This window comes from Myripristis murdjan, chromosome 14, assembly GCF_902150065.1.
Source record: "Myripristis murdjan chromosome 14, fMyrMur1.1, whole genome shotgun sequence".
NCBI lineage: Eukaryota > Metazoa > Chordata > Actinopteri > Holocentriformes > Holocentridae > Myripristis > Myripristis murdjan.
Window position 1 is genome coordinate 2201653 of NC_043993.1, and position 19903 is coordinate 2221555.

General features: G+C 41.7%; 1 protein-coding gene across 1 annotated transcript in view; it reads right to left on the reverse strand.

Annotated features, from left to right (window-relative positions):
• LOC115371156 (polypeptide N-acetylgalactosaminyltransferase 10-like) overlaps positions 1-16278 on the reverse strand; it is a 136110-nt gene extending 119832 nt beyond the window's left edge. The window contains exon 1 of the mRNA XM_030068332.1: positions 16038-16278. Within this exon, the coding sequence (XP_029924192.1) occupies positions 16038-16196 (159 nt within the window). The 5' untranslated portion in view covers positions 16197-16278. The remainder of the gene's footprint in view (positions 1-16037) is intronic.
• Between the last annotated feature and the right edge of the window lie 3625 nt (positions 16279-19903).

Here is a 19903-nt window from a genome sequence, read left to right on the forward strand (position 1 = left end):
CATTTGGGAAAAGAGCTGTTCAAATAAGCTCCTTATTATCATGTCTGGGAGAGAGGAAGGAGGGGAAATCACAGCAGAGAAATACTGTATGGCAGGACATTACGTGCTGAGTCGAGGTAATGCCTGCTCCCTGCTAGAGGCCCAGTCCAGGCACGACTGCCGTCCCACATGTCATCGCTGTGGAAACCGCACTGCAGAGCACAACAGCACCCTTCTACCACAAGGATTCAAGCTCCAGTGACAGAAATCTTCCTTCCTGTTGTAGTGTCCTTGAGCATGGCATCAAATGCCTCCAGGGCTACTGGGTTATGCTGTAACCTGGCATTTTGACCACCCCGCTGCAGAGGGGCTGAATGAAAAGACAAGCGCTTCCTTCAGGGGATCAGCAGAGCACACCATAACATCCCCCACTGGCAGAGGTGGGATGTTGTGTTACTTCATCTTTATTTTTTCGGGTATCTGCACTTCACTTGAGTATTTATTTTTCTGGCAACTTTTGACTTTTACTACATTTTCACACAAATATCTGTACTTTGTACTCCTTACATTTTCAAAACAGGTTTGGTACTTAATTTGAATGCACGCTTGGGAAATTATCAATTATCTATCTCTTTCTTTCTTTCTTTCTTTACTTTATATACACTACTCACAAAAAGTTAGGGATATTCGGCTTTCGGGTGAAATTTCAGGATGAACCTAAAATGCATTCTAACCTTTACAGGTGAACTTAATGTGACCTTCTGTAAACTTTTGAATGCACATGTCCAACTGTTCAGTGTTTCAGTGCTTTTTGCACAAGTTGCTGTTCTCTAACAAGGAGCTTAACGGCAAAATTCACATCAGGTGTTTGATGCTCCAGCTCATCGAGGTCGTATCATTAGGGAACGGCTGCTGGAGACTGGGGTACCTCAAATGGAGTGGCCTGCACTTTCTCAGACCTGAATCCCATAGAAAACCTATGGGATCAGCTGAGTCGCCGTGTAGAGGCTCGGAGCTCTGTACCCCAGAACCTCAATGTCCTGAGGGCCGCCCTTCAAGAAGAGTGGGATGCCATGCCTCAGCAGACAATAAGTCGACTTGTGAACAGCATGAGACGTCGTTGTCAAGCTGTAATTGATGCTCAAGGGCACATGACAAGTTATTGACACTGACATTTTTGGTTGTGGTATATCCACCACTGTTGTTGGCTTTTGTTTCAAGAAATTGTTTGAGATGAGGAAATCACCAGTGCATGCTTCTACTTAAATGCCCTACTTTCATGATATAATATCACTGTAGCGTGAACATTTTATATTTTCCATAAATTTCCCCCAAAAGCCAAATATCCCTAACTTTTTGTGAGTAGTGTATTTATATATTTATTTATTACTTTATCTGTATCATAGTGTACCATCACAACATCAAGACTGATTTCGATACAAAAGATGAGCCCTTGGTGTATCCACTGATGCGTATCATGCATACCAGATGTAACAGGAAACAGACAAGAGGGGTAAACTCGACCGCAAAAGAAAAGAGTCAAGTGAATGTGATGTCTGTGACAGGGAGAAGTGGGTGCAACATGGATGAAAGTGAGCCCGTCAGCACTGCCGATGGAGCAGATTCAGAGAGGCAAGACACTCCCCATCCATGATCTTATTTCAGAGAAATGTTTGAAGTTGTCCAATCTAAGAACAATTCCAGGCGAATGCGTTGTGTCTTGTGTCAACCTTAAAACCATGAGCTTCTGCCGTTCAAGAATTCTCCATCAAATCTGAAAAAACACATCCAGGTAGGTGTACTGTCCGCTTTCATCAATATCATTAGCTGATTTCATAATAATAATAGTCAGTTTACAATATTTGCAACGTTAGAAATGCTGTGGAGGTGTGGTCAGCCTATCAGTTTCATTTTGTGAATATTGGATATCGATGTAAAAATACATCTCTGCAAACGTTCGTCAAATTTAACCCAGCAGTGTCAAAATGCCTTCCCGATCTTCAACACATCGGTACTTTTTAGCACCAACCGAATCTGATCAGTACCCCCAAAAAAACTGTTGAGGTCAACTTTAAATACTTACTATACTACTATACTGTCTGTGCCCACAGCAAGACTTTCACAAACGTGTAGAGCTCTGAATGACTGACATATTTACCCATTGTAAACACACATATCTTGCACATGGAAGGCAAACTAAAGTTAATTGTCTCATGAAAAATACCCCAAAAGTATTGATTTGGCACCCATATCAAAACCAGTGTAGTGGAACTGGTACCGAAATATTTCAAATGACACCCTAGTCAGTGATTATATGGCCACAAGTGTTCCATTTACCACCACTCCACCCCCTGCTCTCTCTAGCCTTTCTGGCAAAGCAGCAACTGTCTGCCAGGAATGTGTTCATCTTCCACTTCCACTTTTCTCTCTCCCTCTCTCTCTTACTCTCTCTCTTTCTGTAAGCAGAATTCAGGGAGTGTTTTAGTGACTTGTCTCTCCCGCTCTCTTCATATTGCTGCTGGGCTTGGCTGGGTTCGGCGTGGGAGGCCGGCCGCCACCGAGCGGACAGAGGACAGATGTGGCTTACATAACCGTCAGCGAGTCTGTCATCTTGCTGGCCCTAATCCTCCGAGCATCTCTCCATATAGCTCCCTATGTGAGGCAGGCTTGTGCCGCTGTGCCGAACCGAGCCAGGAATCTGAGGCAGGTCGCCCCAATCCCACCATGGCAGCAATCGATGCTCGGCTTGGTTAAGAAGAGCCAATCGATGGGGTTCTGCAGGGAAAAGCTTTTACAGCACTGCTAGCAGGCAATTATCAACATTTGTCTGGGAGGGACAATCAGGGCACTGGACAGCCACTCAGCGTTCAGATACCAGCCAATCAAAACTACATGATGTGATATTTTTTAAATGAAAAAAAAACTGTTTAAATGTCTTACTAGTTCATAATGGAGGATACACTTAAATCTGCTCACAGCTGCTTTACATCCACGCATGATCAGGAGTGCATGATCAACTGGAAAGCATCCGTTTCTGTAAGTTCAACTAAGCACTTAAAGAGAGGCGCAGCCGATCGAGATCTGACAACACAATCAGAAACAAGTACAGTATCTGATTCAAAGTCCAATTACAGAAAGCTCCTACATCCCTTAAGATATACATTCTCTGGGAGAGGAGGAATGTCCAAAGAATAAATCTCAACAGAAACACAGATTTTTCAACCTCCATTGATTTTGCCTCTACCTATAGGCTTTGTCCTCCCTGAGCTCTCCAGCAGCACAATCCTCCCTCATGCAGACAAAAGGCTTGTAACCTTGCATTATTCAAATCCTGTTACCAGCAAGCTTGGTCCTCGGAGCACACACACATACACTGTTAACCACTGATGATACATTTATCCCGCATCTGACCTGATTTACTGTAGACTACCCCAACAATTACTCAGTCCACAGAAAATGCTAATTTTGATCATTTATCAATCGTTTTACATCTTTATCAAAAAAAATGTACCAAACATTCGCTGGTTACAGCTTCACAGACGATACAGTCGTGTGCTTTTCCTCTGTTCAAATCATTATACAATGAAAAGATTGTGGGTTTTTTGGCTGCTGACCAGAGATAAGCAATTTTATAGAATGGTATGCTATATGCAGAGCCGACCCAAGGCGTAAGCAAACTAAGCGCTTGCTTAGAGCCTCATGGCCACTAGGGGGCCTCCAAAAGTGCTCGAAACGTCCCTTGAAATATTAAGTGATATGATACAGTCATGGACGAAAGTATTGGCACCCCTGGAATTTTTCCAGAAAATCCATTTCTCCCAGAAATTGTTGCAATTACAAATGTTTTTGGTATACAGGTGTTTATTTCCGTTATGTGCATTGGAACAACACAAAAAAGCAGAAGAAAAAAGACAAATTTGACATCATTTTACACAAAACTCCAAACAACTCCAACAAAATTATTGGCACCCTTTTAAAACTGTGGGTAAATCATTTTATCTCAAGCGTGTGATGCTCGTTTAAACTCACCTGTGGCAGGTAACAGGTGCTGGCAATATAGAAATCACACCTGAAGCCAGTTAGGATGTATGAAAGTTGACTCAACCTTTGTGTTGTGTGCCTGTGTGTGTCACACCAAGCATGGAGAAGAGAAAGAATTGTCTGAGGACTTAAGAAGCAAAATTGTGGAAAAATATCCAGACGATCTCCAGAGATCTTGAAGTTCCTTTGTCCACTGCACGCAATATAATCAAGTTTATAACCCATGGAACTGTGGCTAATCTCCCTGGACGTGGACGGAAGAGAAAAATTGACGAAAGAATGCAACGCAGGATAGTTCGAATGGTGGATAAACATCCTCAGTCAACTTCCACACATATTCAGGCTGTCCTGCAGACTCAGGGTGCAAAGTGTCAGCTCGGACTATACGTCGTCATCTGAATGAGATGAAGCGCTATGGCAAGAAACCGAGGAGAACCCCACTGCTGACACAGAGACAGAAAAAAGCCAGACTGGAGTTTGTACCTGTACCTGAGTAAGCCTCAATCCTACTGGGAGAATGTTTTGTGGACAGAGGGTGTGCAACCAAATATTAAGTTGAGGGTGCCAATAATTTTGTCTGGCCCATATTTGGAGTTCTGTGTAAAATGATGTCAAATTTGACCTTTTTCCTTTTCTTTTTTGTGTTGTTCCAATGCACATAAAGGAAATAAACATGTATACCAAAAACATTTCTAATTGCAACAATTTCTGGGAGAAATTTTCTGGAAAAATTCCAGGGGTTCCAATACTTTCATCCATGACTATATATTATTTTAAAGTTACTGCAACATGATGTCATTATTATAGTCAGCTTGCCTATATTTTGATTAAAAGCCACAGAAGAGTAAAAACATGCCAGGTTAAAAGTGGTATGAGTCAATAGTTTTGGCAGCACCGAGGGGCCCCCCAGTCTAATTCTGCTTAGGGCCCCATGAGGGCTTGGGCTGGTTCTGGCTGTATAGTAACTTGTAATGGGCAATGGCATTGTTTTTAGCACTTTATACATGAAATGATTGATCAGTTTATCAAATAAATAATCGCTAGACTAATCAACAGTGAAAACAATAGTTGCAGCCATATTGCAGACAGTTCTTTCTTTAGCTGTACACAGAACAATTAGAGTATTTTGTTGTACAAAATCCAAAAAATTCCACAAAATTCCTTTTGTGGATGAGGCAAAAGTGCAGCAGTTAGGGTTGTCCCAATTAAGTTTCTTTGCCCCTGATCCTAATCCATTTCAATTCAATATTTACCATGTGCTGATTCCGAGTCCTGATCCGATCTCTATCTCTGTATTGACTGACGGATCGATCAATAAGTACTGTTTATTCTGATCATTTATGCAGTTTCATTAGCTAAAACGTCTGGGATGATATGCTTATCTCCTGTTTAAACACCATCACAATACTTGAGTGCTGATTCAATACGTATTGCAATTCTTAAGTATTGCGATTTGACATTGCAATTTACTGCAATATTCATTTTTTTTTTCATTTCTCCTCTACTTTGTGATTGTAAAGTTTCATGAGGCTGAGATTCTCCTAGAGGTCACTATAGGTCATTTTATACAGTGACGTCCAGTTTCATCAAATGTGGCTCACTGAATCCACAAGAAGACTGTTAAGGCCCCAGTCTGCACAAATACACTATATCACATTTGGACAGCATTTCCATTTTCATTCAGAGATCTGGAGGTCAGAGGTCAAGGGACTGCTTTGAAAATGTCCATGCCAATTTTTCTCTCGCCAAAATTTTGCCTAAATTTGAAGCAATATTTAGACTGCTTACCAACAACCTAGCATGACATGCTTGGTACCAACAGATTCCGTTGGTGATCTAATTTCATATGATACCTTTAGCAAAAATCAATTAAAAAAAATCAGTAATGTTAAAAAAAAAAAAAAAATACTTTGTTTTTTAATCATAAAAAATTGCAACACTTCAGTGATTTCTTCCCCACCCCTATCAGCTACCATTCAGTGAGGAATATACTTAAAAATCTGCATAAAAAGACTAGAAATCATCAGACTGGAAGCCACAGTGGCTGGTGACAGCTAGCAGTGCTGGGCAATTTTTTCCCAATTGAGGAGGAGGGCAGCAGTGACCAGACACTTCACCTCCAGGTTGAAAGTTGCATATTTTAACGTCAAAGATACAATGTTTACCAAGGCAACGGGAATGAGCTCTTAAGATATGCTGAACTATTTAAATGACAATAATAATTCATCAAATGCATAAAGCAAACCAGCAGGTTAGTGATAGCAGTGTTAATGGTGACATTGTACCGCTGTCACATTAGTTACCACCTCAGCCTTTTTTTCTGAACCTGGAAACCATCCCAGCATCCACGGCTTGCTTCATTTACCTTCACTTCACCCACACAGCTTGTTGTTTCATGCATCGTTTTACATCCCTAATCAATGCCAGCGGAAATGTTTCACAAGATGAGGGGGGAATAATATAAAAAATTTCCCTGCCTGAGATGAAGGTGAGGGGGTGGAGAGGGGGTGATCAAAGTCTTACAAATGCTAACAGTGGCATCACCTGCAAGCAGCTCAGTGTAGGAGGCCTTGGTCTACTGGAGAAAAAAAAATGCAGCATTTTTTTTTTTTTTTTTTTTTTTTTAATAAAGACAGCACGTCAATCTTCAAACAGCTGTTAAGAAGTGCTGGTGTGGTTCCAGTCCGATTGCTGTGAAAAAAAGCGATTAAAGACCAGAAAACAAGGCTGACTGCCTCAGTTAAAACCTTTCCTCTGAATCTCTCTGAGCTGTAGGCAGCATCTATTGCACTATCATCGGTAAAAATGACAAGAAGTCACATTTCACAGGAAAGGGAAGTGGCAGCGGCCTAACAATTGGACCCGTGACTCAAAGTTTGACTGTTGGTTACAGCTGTGGGGAATCAGATTCAGATAACTGATTTTTTTTTAAAAATGCCCTTGAATACACGTCTGAGCTACAGTCCTCTTTACAGAAACAGTATTTATAATTAAATGAAGAAATAAAAGCTTAGATTTTATCACTGCAGTATGTAGAAAGGACAGCTGGATGTGGATATGGTGGAAGAAGTAACCAACCAAATTATGATTATGAGGGCTGTGATTTATGATTATTAAAAAATATTGATTAATGTTGATTATTTCGCATCAACACGATTTGCATGGTGTATTTACTCCCGTTTACAATTTTTCAGTCAAACAGAACAGGATGAACAGTGAGCTTTACCTATGCCCAAAAAAGAACAAAAACAGTTTGAAGTATAAAAACAATAAGACGGCATCAATAAAAACATATGAAAACAAAAGACCATTCACAAAAAGACATATACGGCTCTCAGCAGAGCCCTCACAGTGTTTCAGTAAAATAAACACAAGGTACCACGCCATACAAAACACTTGAGTTTTGTCAGGCTCCGTTTTTCCCTCCAAAATGTGCCCACACATCTGCTTTTAGCATAGAAGCTTCCTGGCAAATTCATCTGACGCTTCTCGGACATCAACAATTACCTGACATCGTTGTGTGCTGTTTGCATGAATCGCAGTATGGTGTAATGTTTTTCAAAGCCACAACTGATGCATAATGATATTTTGTAGCCCAACAGATAAACAGACAAATGAAATAAGTATTTTATGTGTAGCTGCAAAAAAAAAAAAAAAAATCATATACAACTGATTATCATGTTTTCACAACACTACACTGACTCTCAAGCCCTCTGTACTGTTTGTGCAGTTTTCACATTTTCACACATGGTGTTATGACATCTACATTTTAGTGTGTTACGTGTTCACTTAATTTTGGTTTAAGAAAACAAATCGTTTTGAATCAGCTGATCATCTGATTTATCATATAGAGTGTATATTTTAATCAGTCTACACTGGTGGACCACGATGCCTTGATGCTATGATTATTTATCCCGCTCAGTGGCCAACAGAAGAGGACTGGCTGCACTGGGCAGCTTCCAGGTATTAATGGTGCTGTAAAATAACAAAGCTGCTTGGCTGATTTCCCCCAGCCAAACAGAGGTTAAAAAAGTCCATCTGCGCTTTCAGTGGACTCTGAAACTGTCATTCCCTGACCATGATTCCTGGACAATTAACCTATCGCTGGGAGAGCAGACCATGACGGAAACTCGAGCCTCAGCATGGCTTGCTTTATCGTCTGATCTTTACTACTTTGCAGCCAGGCAGGCAGTGTGCAAAAGCAATTGCTCGGTCTTTGAAATGTACACACAGTCTGCTTCTATTACACGGGAACAAAGCTCAAATGTGGGCTGCCTTTAAATTCCATGGCCTAGAAAGAGACAAACTTAAGCACATCGAATGTTATTTTTGGAGAAAAAAAATAACTGACCTAATCCGTGTTCGTGGAGAGACCACCTCGGTGCTTTCCCGTCAGACAGAAACTCATCACAGGTCAGGTGCTGAGGTCAAGAATGCATTGAGTTTTTTTAAAAGGAAATACAATCTCCCTGCCAACAATACGATAACTGAACACAATAAATATGACCCGAGGTGAAGAGCTGAGGTCCATGTACCTCCCAGCACTTTACTGTTAACCTTTTATCAGTAACATTTTACATGTACAGCTTAGATATCGGGCTGACAAATAACAGTGACAGAGATATTAAGAGTGGCAGCAGAATAACCTTGAATTCCTACTTGACTGACATTACCAGCAACTGTCACAAACATTTTTTGTGTTCTTACAATGACAATGTAAGACAGAGAAGAGCTGGCAGTGACAAGAAAAAGAAAAAAAAAAAAAAAAACAGAGACGAGAGAGGACATTTTCCAACTATGTATAATATGGGAAGTAGAGGTCTGCGACGTACCCGAGCCCGACGAGACCTGTCAGGAGACCAGGGCTGAGCTCAGCCAGCATTAAGACCACTTTTGCATAAAGATGCAAGTCTCTTGGCTTATTATGTTTTAGGTTTAAACGGTATGTTTTATTTTTGGCATTATATATGTGTATATATAGTGTGGGCTGCAGGCTCTTCTTGTCTAAGCTACTTGTCATTGGTTTCGTTGTGTATGCACAGCCGTGATCTCAGGTTCAGGCTGGGTTCAGACGATAAATGAACAGGTAATGCCAGCCTGGTGTCAGGCTCGTTTTGGAACTTCTTTACACACGTGGGCTCAGATATGTATTTCAGGCCTGTGCAAGGCTCTAACTGTAAGCAGTGGTTACCCAGTGGTTAGAGGTGTAGCACTTAGAATAACAATTGGAAAAATGTGGATGGAGGGAAAAGAAAACAAATGCTGTCTTCTGACAGCTACAGATCAGGGGCCACATGCATAAACAATCCATATGCACAAAAGCATGCATACGCCATTTTTCACTGTTCTCCTGAAGCATACTCTGCAAACATAAATATGCACAGGGTCCAACCACAATGCCTTCCATCCACAATGTCACTCTTTAACAGGCCAATTCAACTCCAATATATAGCGCCACCATATAGGACTATTCAGCTTCATTGTCCAGTTTAAAACATTTGTAAGAAAAGTAATCAAGAGGTAATCAAATGTAACATGTTACATTACTTTGATGAAGTAATTTAAATAGTCGCATTAGTTATTACATTTTTATCAGGGTAAATGGTAATCTGTAACCTATTAGATTTCAAAAGTAACCTTTCCAACACCGTGAGGCTGTTCCCGCTTAGACTCGCACACTCAGAAGAGCAAAGCACTGAACTAACTTTAAATTCACGTCTGAGGATGAGCTTTATCATCTGAACATAAAGAGGCTTCATAACCCACATGGCTGTAATTAAAAGCCTAACTTCTCCCTCTGTATCCACAGGCTCTCTGCTGCACCTGTCCCTCATCTGGCCTCTTGTTCTGATGTGGGGCAACAGATCCCTGACAGGCATACAGAGCAGCTTCTGCACGTGCTCAGCTCGTCGTGCAGCCAGCAGCGAGTCAACGTCTGCCTTGTCTGAGGAACGTGGGGAGGAAACTCTCCCCAGCAAAGACTGACTCTGAACAAACACGTCTTTTATCCTGCCTCTCTCCTTTTTCCCTCGAGGTGCTTCATCCCCTCCCATCCCCTCTCTCTCCATCAGCCCTGAGTGATAAAGTGCAACATCTGAGTCTTAAGCAAGTGACTCCACTTCTCTTTGCAAACGACTTTCACCTTTCAGTCTCCCATATTTCCAGAGGCTGAAAACATTCAAGATAAAATCTCATTTCTCAGTGTAGGAAAGCTGCACAGCTGCAGCACATGAGGTGCTGATGTCTCATCTTCTCTGACATCAACATTTAAAAAGGTCAGCTGAGGGCATGTTTGTCAAGAGATTATTTTACAACAGAAAAAGCACCACTGCACTTTGCAAATGTAATACTCTTTTAATGAACTCTCACAACTGTTATCATAAACCTAGTTAAAATGTCCTAATCCTCCTGCCATAGCCTCTCTAATTGGCCTTAATCGCATAGGATTCAGAGGGTTGATATGATTTCCTTAATTGCAGCAAACCGTTATTTCCCTCACTTGTCTGGAAATCCACTGCAGCCTGAAATAATTTCTGATTTCAAAACGTGCCTGAAGGAATAGCAGTTTTGTCCAAATTCTTGTGTATGTGTGGTGCAACCCACAGGAGCTGTTTGTGAGGTTAGCCTAAATCCGTCCAATTTCAATTTTGTTTCTATGCACTTTTGATTCACACTTCCCGTCGATGTAGCCTCAAGGTTACTGAAGCTCTGAATTCACTGTCTGGTACTGGCATGAAACATCATTCCCTCTCTCCCACACAATGTCAATAGAGCAGAAAGGAGAGATTTTGCACAGAACCAGAGGCTAAACTCTTATTCAACCTTAATGTTTATCAGAATAGCAACACAGAGAGAACAGACAGGGAGCTGCAGGTCAGCCAGATTCACATCACTGGTGCCGTGAGGCAAAGCAAGACCAGGATTTACTGACTATTGTAGTGGGGCATCAGAATCTGGGACATTTCCATGACTTTTCTTGTTTGTTCTGTTTTCATAAATGTTTTTCTTCTATTTTTTGGTGACATGACACGTGTGAACTCATTCACCCTCAGATCATTCTGTCAACTACTAACAATCCCTGATTCAACAAGTTACATTATTTGTAAAGTGCTTGGATTGTGAAAACCTGTGTGTATAGGCAAAGAAAGAGTTGCAGGTTGTTTTTTTTTTTTTTTCCTGCAGGATTTTTTCCTCGATATATTGCTGTACAAATGTGAGCCACTGTAATATCGACAGTAAACACTGCTGCTAAATCCATCCAGCTGTCTTTCAACAAACCAACAGCCTCATTATAGCCAACTTGAGATTTTAGGTGCCACACATTGCCAAAGAGTCTTAAAAGGGTTTTAAATGGAAGAAAAAAAAACACACAACAAGGCCTTCTTAATTTTCCTAAAAACAGACAAACTTCATGCTTTCAGTGTTTTGTAAGGCCTGCAGGAGCCCTGAAGGACAGCAGGGTCAAACAAAGATCTGATTTGCATTGCTTTCATTGTGACTGTGAGGCGGGAATACATCACAGCCAGACAGCCAGGGAATTCAAAATAAGGCCAACGCAATGGGGGTATTTATTCAGAAAAGCAGTTTGTTCTGAGAGTTGACTGGGCCACCTCTGTAGCTCAACAGCCTGCCAGCTTCCGAAGCAGACGCAGAAATTAAAGATGTTCTTGCTTTATGTCTCAGCTGTGATTTCTCCTTGTCCTGTGATGTTCTACATAGATGTCCTTGTTTACTTTGAGCTTAACTCATTAATAAGACCAGACTGCTGGCTGACTGACCTTCTACCGAGCCAAAACACAGCGCATGTGTGTGTTGCACGACTGCACTGTGTGTGTACGCACGTGCACATGTGTGTCAGAGGCGAAATGCACAAGGTCCTGCGATGATGAATGTGCAGTGATCCGGCCTGCAGTGTGTGGCTCATAAATGTAGCCTCCAGCGTACAGAAGCCTATATGATCCTCATTTCTCTGTGACAGGACAGTGAATCTCAGCCAACTTTCCTCTCCAGAGCACACTCTATCTTCCTGGCTTTTATCAGAGCTGATCAGATTGAGTTAGGAGGAGCTAAACCAGAGGAGGGCCAAAAGCTGACGAGGATCCTCGAGTAACTCTCACAAAAAAAAAAAAAAAAGAAAAACATGGCAACAAATGTGTGTGTGTGTGTGTGTGTGTGTGTGAGGTATGAGGCAATATTCCTAACTCACAATATGATTTGATCCACAATACAGGGGTTACAATTTGATTCAACCACAATATAATGTAGCAAGTCATGCTCCTCAATGACAAGAAACCATGGCTGTGCAGAATGACGCCCCATACCTTTCAAACAGCGGCACCAGTTTTCTGGAATGTAGACAGCTTAAAATTATTATAAAGTGCAAATCTGGATGGAGAGCTTATGGAACTGTAAAGGGCAGCCCATCTCACTTGTAAATACCACAGAAGAATAAAATGTAGATAATATCATATTCCAGCCTCCTGCCAGACAATATGCATGGTTACATATGCATGATATATAATGAATATTGCCTTGTCACTAATAAGTATCTGTATGTGCCACAGTTAAAGTCAGCACTGTTTCAATAGTCAGTAATCACTAAATCACTAATTCAATCAACAATGAAAATAATCATTAGTTGCAGCTCTAAACCATTGTTTTTACTAGTCTGGCAGATATCCACTTGCCTCTTCTGCATTAGCAAAATGCTGTAAATCCATGTTGGTGTGATCATGTCTGCCCAAGCCTGCCAGGCCACTGTCGCTTTTAGGCATGATTCTGCAAGATTCTTGAATGTGTCGCCCAATCAAGATGTAGGCTACACACTTTTATGACACCTTAACTGGACCAGGCGTGCAGGAGTTGGGCTGCAGCAAAAAAAAACATGCAGGACAGGGTTGACAAACGCTGTTTTGGGGTGTATTTACTAGAGAAATTAATTTATCTCTGGCAGTGCAGCCAGTCCGTCAGTCAGTTAGCTGGTTAGCAAGGCAGGCAGGAGGTCGGCCTGTGCAGCTTCTTTTTCAGTCCATCCGTTGCTCTCCTCCTCACTAACCTCCACTTAACCTGAGCTGCTGGAGCAGGCAGGAGGAAATTGAGCAACCTGTCTTTCGAGGTTCGTCCGTAACAGCCCACTGGAAATGTGTAAATTACCATTCTGTCACTGTCACAGTGGGGAGGCTGTGTTAGCCGGGCATGTCTGAAACATATCAGACTGTTGTTAGTTGTGTGTGTAGTGTATCAGCACATCAAACCCCATTAGACACCATGTGACCACTGCCTACTGTACTTGTGGCTGTTTCAGGAGACAAGACGAGGAGCACAGAGTTAATTACAGTTGTATTACGCCAATGCGGAGGTCAGCTCCTGTTTGGAAAATGGTTACTGTTGTGTCCTAGTGATGTTTAAACATGCAGAGAGAAAGAATAGCCGTGCCTTGTAGCCACACACTTTATCACCATAAATTCTATATTTTTTTGTTTTATGTTTTTTGTGAGAGAAAAGCATATCTTTGTCAATGCGTGTCAAATTGCTGAACTAGAGTAAACTGCACAAATTTTCTTAGGTTGCATATATTTATGATCAAATATGAAGACACTGTTGCAACATTTTGTTTGACGGGCCAAATTTAAAGTCTTGGCTTTTTTTCCATCCATTTAGTACGTACTCCAGTAAACACATCATATCTGGACTTGGTCTTGATTGGTTCTTCTGGCCAAACAAATGATTAATATCCCCTACCCCCTCCTCCTTCACCACACACACACACACACACACACACACACACACACACATACACACACACACACACACACATCACTCTGAAAGCCTCCATTCAGCAGATTTAGCTCATTTGAATTAGAGTAGCTGGTATTGTCTGCCAATCACAATCCAGCACTGTGACCGGTCTGCCTGTGAGCATGAATGCAGCATTCAGGCAGGACTCGTCGCCTTGTAAATTTGGATATCTGTTTGTGGGTAGTAATTCACCTCATTTAGCTCTGTGCCATGTTCGTTTAACCAACGTCATGAGGGAGATTGGAAGCAGAGGCGCCACAGACTCCTATGTTAAAACTCCATTATAAGAACACCATGTTAAGAGTAGTACTGAATGAAATGATTGAGGTCACGCCATCATACAAATACAAAAACAATGACTGTCCAGCTTACTTGTAAACCAAAGCACTCTGGTTATAGGTTTAAAAATCTTTTATTAAACCATGGGTAAACCAAATCTATCTATTTGGTTTGGATTCTTTTTTGACTGTGGACTTCCACTCATTGTTTTTGTATTCTTACTCAACTACTTGAAGAGCACCTGATTTTTTTTTTCACTTCAAACATTAGAAACACTATTCTTCTTGACCCAGTGCAGCACTCCCTATTTTTTCTTCATCGCATTACCAGTTCAAAGTTCAAAGTCCTTACTAAAAGACATGAAATGTGTTTAACCATAGCAGTTTTCCTGATATAAAATAAAATGAATGGATGCCTATGGCTGTTTTGATTATTGACTTTCATTCATTCTAAAGTACTAAAACAATGGTAGGAGAGCAAATCTCAGCCATCGGTAATGTTTCACTATAGCTACTGAGATCATTTCCAGCTTTGTCTGATTGCTACTACTTCTGAAATAGTATTTTTTATGGCAGAATTTTGACATTGAAGTCTACGACACATTCGAGCCTAATCCTCCTTATGATGTCAAACAAGACAGCAAGGTGAAAAAGGTCAACTGCACATCCCCTGGGCAGTCAGGGAGCCGGCTCAATGGCATCATCCACTGAACGCTGTAAACAATGAATGGCAGGAGTAAATTACCCAAATCGCTGCTGCCTGCTTGCTGATGGGACTAGTCCCTGTTACAGCTGTCTAAACACTTTCTGACTGAGAAAGACAAGTTTTACCACTGACAAGGTACATGGTTTAAGTTGTTCACTTGTTGAGGTGATTCATCACAACTCATTAACTCGTAAACACTCATATTTACAACTTCCTCAGCCACTGAGTGCAAATTTCTGGGGGAAAACTTGGAAAGTTTCAACTTGATGTGTTGACAAGTACCACCCAAATGCACCATTACACTTATCAAATGCCACTTTGATCCATCGTACTAAACGTTCCCCTCAAGAAGCTTCAAAGCTTGAAAAAAGATGTTCTTCCATACCGTGCATCAGTGACATACATACTGTGTATTGTCTGGTTTCAATGCTTCATTGAAGCTACATCACACTTACACTGAGTGAAATATTCAAACTCAAGCTGTCATTGTTTCATGGCTGCAGCATCACATCAGATAGAACATATATGGAAGTCTCCTGCATCATTATATACATATTTCCCTGTAATGCAGCAGAAGGACTTGGGATTTCCACTAGAATTTCAAATAAAGTTCTGTGGGTTTGAGCAAAGCTCAGTCGTGCTGCTATAAGACAAACCCACTAAGGGCAGAGGGTTTAACTAACCAACATCTACTTCCAAAATAATCCTAAAGCACGCTATCCTCACGTTGAGCCAAGTGTGCAAAACCAACCTCTGCACAGTGACCTGACATGGCACCTTTAAAAGGCTAACGCCAGTCGACCTGCGAGCGCAGCCTCGGCGTTTTGACAACTTCCTGAACTCGAGTGTTATTATAACTTGACTGCGACGCCCAGCTCCGCTCTGTGCAACGTGGCTTCTTATGCGTCTTTCATATCCACCGAATGACCTCCCACACTGAGCAACAGCCTCGGCGACACAGCCTCTCACTGGCGGCCGATGCAGCCACACGCACGCACACAGGCTCCACGAGCACAGGAATGTCAGATTTGGTGAAACGGGGTGAGGCGTACAGCCGGGAAAACGGGAGAGGTGATAGGAGGAAGTGCGCAGCAATGTATCCGAATGAGCTGGCTCTCTCCACCGCCCAAACTAACTCGCAAACACTTGTGGGAATACAGTAAGCAGCACGGCGTCTTTTCTGGTCGAAAACGAATAGGACCTCAGCGCTGCGGCGAGCACCGAGCCGAGCTTACCTGTATTAGCGGGATGCCGCCCGGTCCGTCCGCCGTGTCGGGCGAGTTGTCAAACACTCGGTCTCTGTACAAAGACCACAGACCGACGTTGGGCAGGAAAAGAAGAGCCGCTATGAGCAGCCCGGCGAACTGCAGCAGCCTCTTCTCCTTCCGCCTCATCTCTCCGGTCCAAAATACGATGAAACACTGGCGCTGGAAACTAAGCGAGTTCCGGTTCCCTCTCGGTCCAGGCGGAGACAACTTTCACACTGAGAACCGGAGCGGCGGCGTGACGTTCAAGAGCAGCGAGACTTCCGCTAGAGGGAGCGAGGCACTGCTGTATCGAGAGAGAGAGAGAGAGAGAGAGAGAGAGAGAGAGAGAGAGAGAGAGAGAGAGAGAGAGAGAGAGAGAGAGAGAGAGAGAGGAGGGGAGGGGAGAGGAGATGAGGGGGATATCCAAGATGCAATCGATTGACTCTGCAATCGGCGTGATGCAAAACACAGTTAAAGTCTGGGAAGTGCTTTGATTTCGTGGCCAATAACAGCTCCACCTTAGAGAGCAACACTTTGACTGTGAAAAAAATCCATCTTAGCAAGTCATTTATCTACATATATATACAGAGATAGATAGATAGATAGATAGATAGATAGAGAATCTTTATTGTTATTGTACATAAAAAATACAACGAAACTTGCTTTAGCAGCAGTTCCCTTTTGGCAGCATATGTGTATTTTTACAGTAAAAATAGAATAAATAAAATTAAGTTAAAAGTTAAAGTGCAGAGTAAATATTGAGGTTTTGTGGCAGGAGATTATGATATTGCAGATATGTGGTTATGTGTGTGTGTGTCCCCCTGACCCCCCCTAAATTTGCACCCATGCACACATGCACAAATATACTTGGGAAACAGTTACACACCAAAAACAATGTATTTGATCTTCTCAGATGGCTAAGATAAGAACTTCATTGCTCCCACACAGGAGTAATTCACATTATATCAGCTATAGAGCACGAGGTAGTGCCGAAAAACAGTGTATATATATATGTATATATCTATATCTATATCTGTGTGTATATATGTGTGTGTGTGTGTGTGTGTGTGTGTGTGTAGGGGCAAAAATATTTCATCATGGATTACGTTCATTTCTGACTTATCACAAATACATTTGTAATCACTAATCTAAACTGCATTGTCAATTACACGTCAAGAGAAACGTATTTGTGCGTGTTCATGTATAGGTATATCACAGTTAAAATGATCAACAGGTTAAAAAAAAAAAAAAAAAACAAGTATAAAAGGGCATAGAAAAGGGAAATATACCCAAGGAGCAGTCTCTGCTCTGAAAACAATGGTGCAGCGGCAGATCTGGAACCAGCACCAACCTGTACAGTCAAAGTCAAGCTTTCTGGAGTATTAAAAAGAAAAACCCGTGTCTGAGTGGAGAATCTTCTGCTTGAAAGTCCTTACTTTCAGTGAAAGTGATGATGCTACAAAGTCCCAAGGAATGTTTTTCTATCACAAGGATATAACAAATTGCATATCTGTCATGAAGCTGTCACATGTCCCCTTTACTGAATGAAATCTTCACTTGGATCACTCTTATCTCGACTCCAGGGGTGCCCACAGGTCTAAGTTCCAATAAAGAGCAAGCCAGATCACAAAACTACTCAGACCAAACTCAGCCCTCTCGCATCATGAACTCAATGAGCAAGCAGTTATGAATTTAGTTCTTTACATAAAAGATAACTACCACCAGTGCTACACCTGTATTCACTTTCATCAAATGCATGTGGATGGAAAACATCTTAAATCTATCAATCTATCTATGTACATGTAGGTGAATGGGAATTATGTACAGAGAATTAGCAATGACCGACAGTTGAATCATGAGATCACGACTAAAAACTTTCTGTGATTCAAAATAAAAATAAACCTGCATCTCAATCACAGAGGGTTTCTGTTTGTTTTAAAACAACAGTCAAAGTGAAAGCTGTTTTACATAACACTGAAAATGTATTTACAGTTCCAACAGGCTCCAAAACAATAACCATCTGCTTCATCACGTCTCTGCCTTTGCCCTATCACCACAGCTGTGCCCGAGCCAGAGGTGGAGGCAGTGGAGCTGAATCCTGTCCCTGATTGAAAAGCAGGCGGGCACCAGCCACCATGCACAGAGCAAAGTACACACCTGCCGCCGTTGTTCTGTATCATTATCGAGTGTGTATACGCGTGCCTGTATGTGTATATGCACATGTTTGTGTGTTTCCTTTTGAGTCAATGAGTAGGAGTAATGCCTTCAGTGGAGTATCCAGCAGATGGTTGTCCATTTAAATTAAATTGAAATGTCAGCTCAGTGGAGGAGTAATCAGTGTTATGAAGTGTTTGTGAGATTGTGTGTGTGTGTGTGTGTGTGTGTGTGTGCTCGTGTGTGCATGCTTGTATGTGTGATCCTGTTTGTTTACATACACTACACACAATGAGATGTTACATAAAGTACACTCAACTCGGCTTAATTACCCTGAGCGCATGTTTGGACACAACACCACTGCTGCAGCATTTTAGCATGCAGCCTGCAGAGCTATTATATAGATTGCTCAAGAGCTTGGGAAAAAAGAAATCAATGCAAGTCCAGTCAGACTCTATCTGTAATACACAATGAGAGTTGTATGAACACAATGTCATCAACATAGATTTGATCACATGTGATACATTTTGGCAAAATTCATGACTTTGGTTGACGTTTTGATTACCATGACGTCCCATTAGAGCTGCAACCAATGATTATTTTTACTGTTGATGTATATGTACATATATATATATATATATATAAAGAGAGAGAGAGAGAGACAGAGAATTATTTTTGTTACAATCCAGGAGAAGCGGGTGGGAATCCCTAGATTTTAGTGGCAAGTGCAGCTGTGAATCATTAGAGTAAATGTGATATGTTATACTCATACTCACTAATTTCACCAAGAGCTAGCATATACAGACAGAAAAGCAATGGCCCCAGGATGGATCACTGAGGGACCCCATAAGTGACTGGAGCAGATGAGGAGGAAAACTGCCCTATAGCCACAGAGGAAATCCGATCTTTAAGGATTTAAACAGTTTAGTGCTGTGCCCTTAATGCCAAACCACTGTCAAGACAAGTCGAGGATGTCGTGATCCACAGTACACTCCTGATCAGAATCAAAAAGAAGAAATGGGAGTGAGACAAAAAAAAAAAAAAAAAATTGTAAGCAATTTATTGCGAACAACCATTAAACTGAAATAGGCTGTTCATCAGTTGATCAAAAGTTTAAGACCGCTGCCTTTAAAAGCCCAAATCTTTGCAAAATGTGGATTCAGTGTCATTTTCTGTCAGGTATCCACACTGTCATGACCTCCTGATGGCAAAGGCAAAAAAACTTTGTCTTTGAACGCGGTCGGATTGTTGAGCTAATAAGCAAGGCCCTCACAGCGTGCCATTGCTGCTGAGGTTGGACGCAGTAAGACAGTCATTTTAAACTTCTTAAAAGATCCTAAGGGTTATGGACCAAAAAAGTCAAGTGGTAGACCCAAAAAAAATTCACCAGCCCTGAGCCGGAGAATCCAATTGGCTGTCCATCAAGACACGGGACGATCCGCGGCCCAAATTGAGCTTGTCACTGGTGCCAACTGCAGTCCCATAACCACCAGACGGCATCTGTGAAAGAAGGGTTTTAAGAACAAAAAACATCTTCAAAGGCCTCGTCTCCTTCAACGGCACAAAATTGCCTGTTTGGAGTTTGCACAAGAGCACCAAACATGGGACACTGAAAGATAGAAGAAAGTTTTATTCTCTGATGAGAAAAAATGTAACCTTGACGGTCCTGATGGCTTCCAACGTTACTGGCATGACAAGGA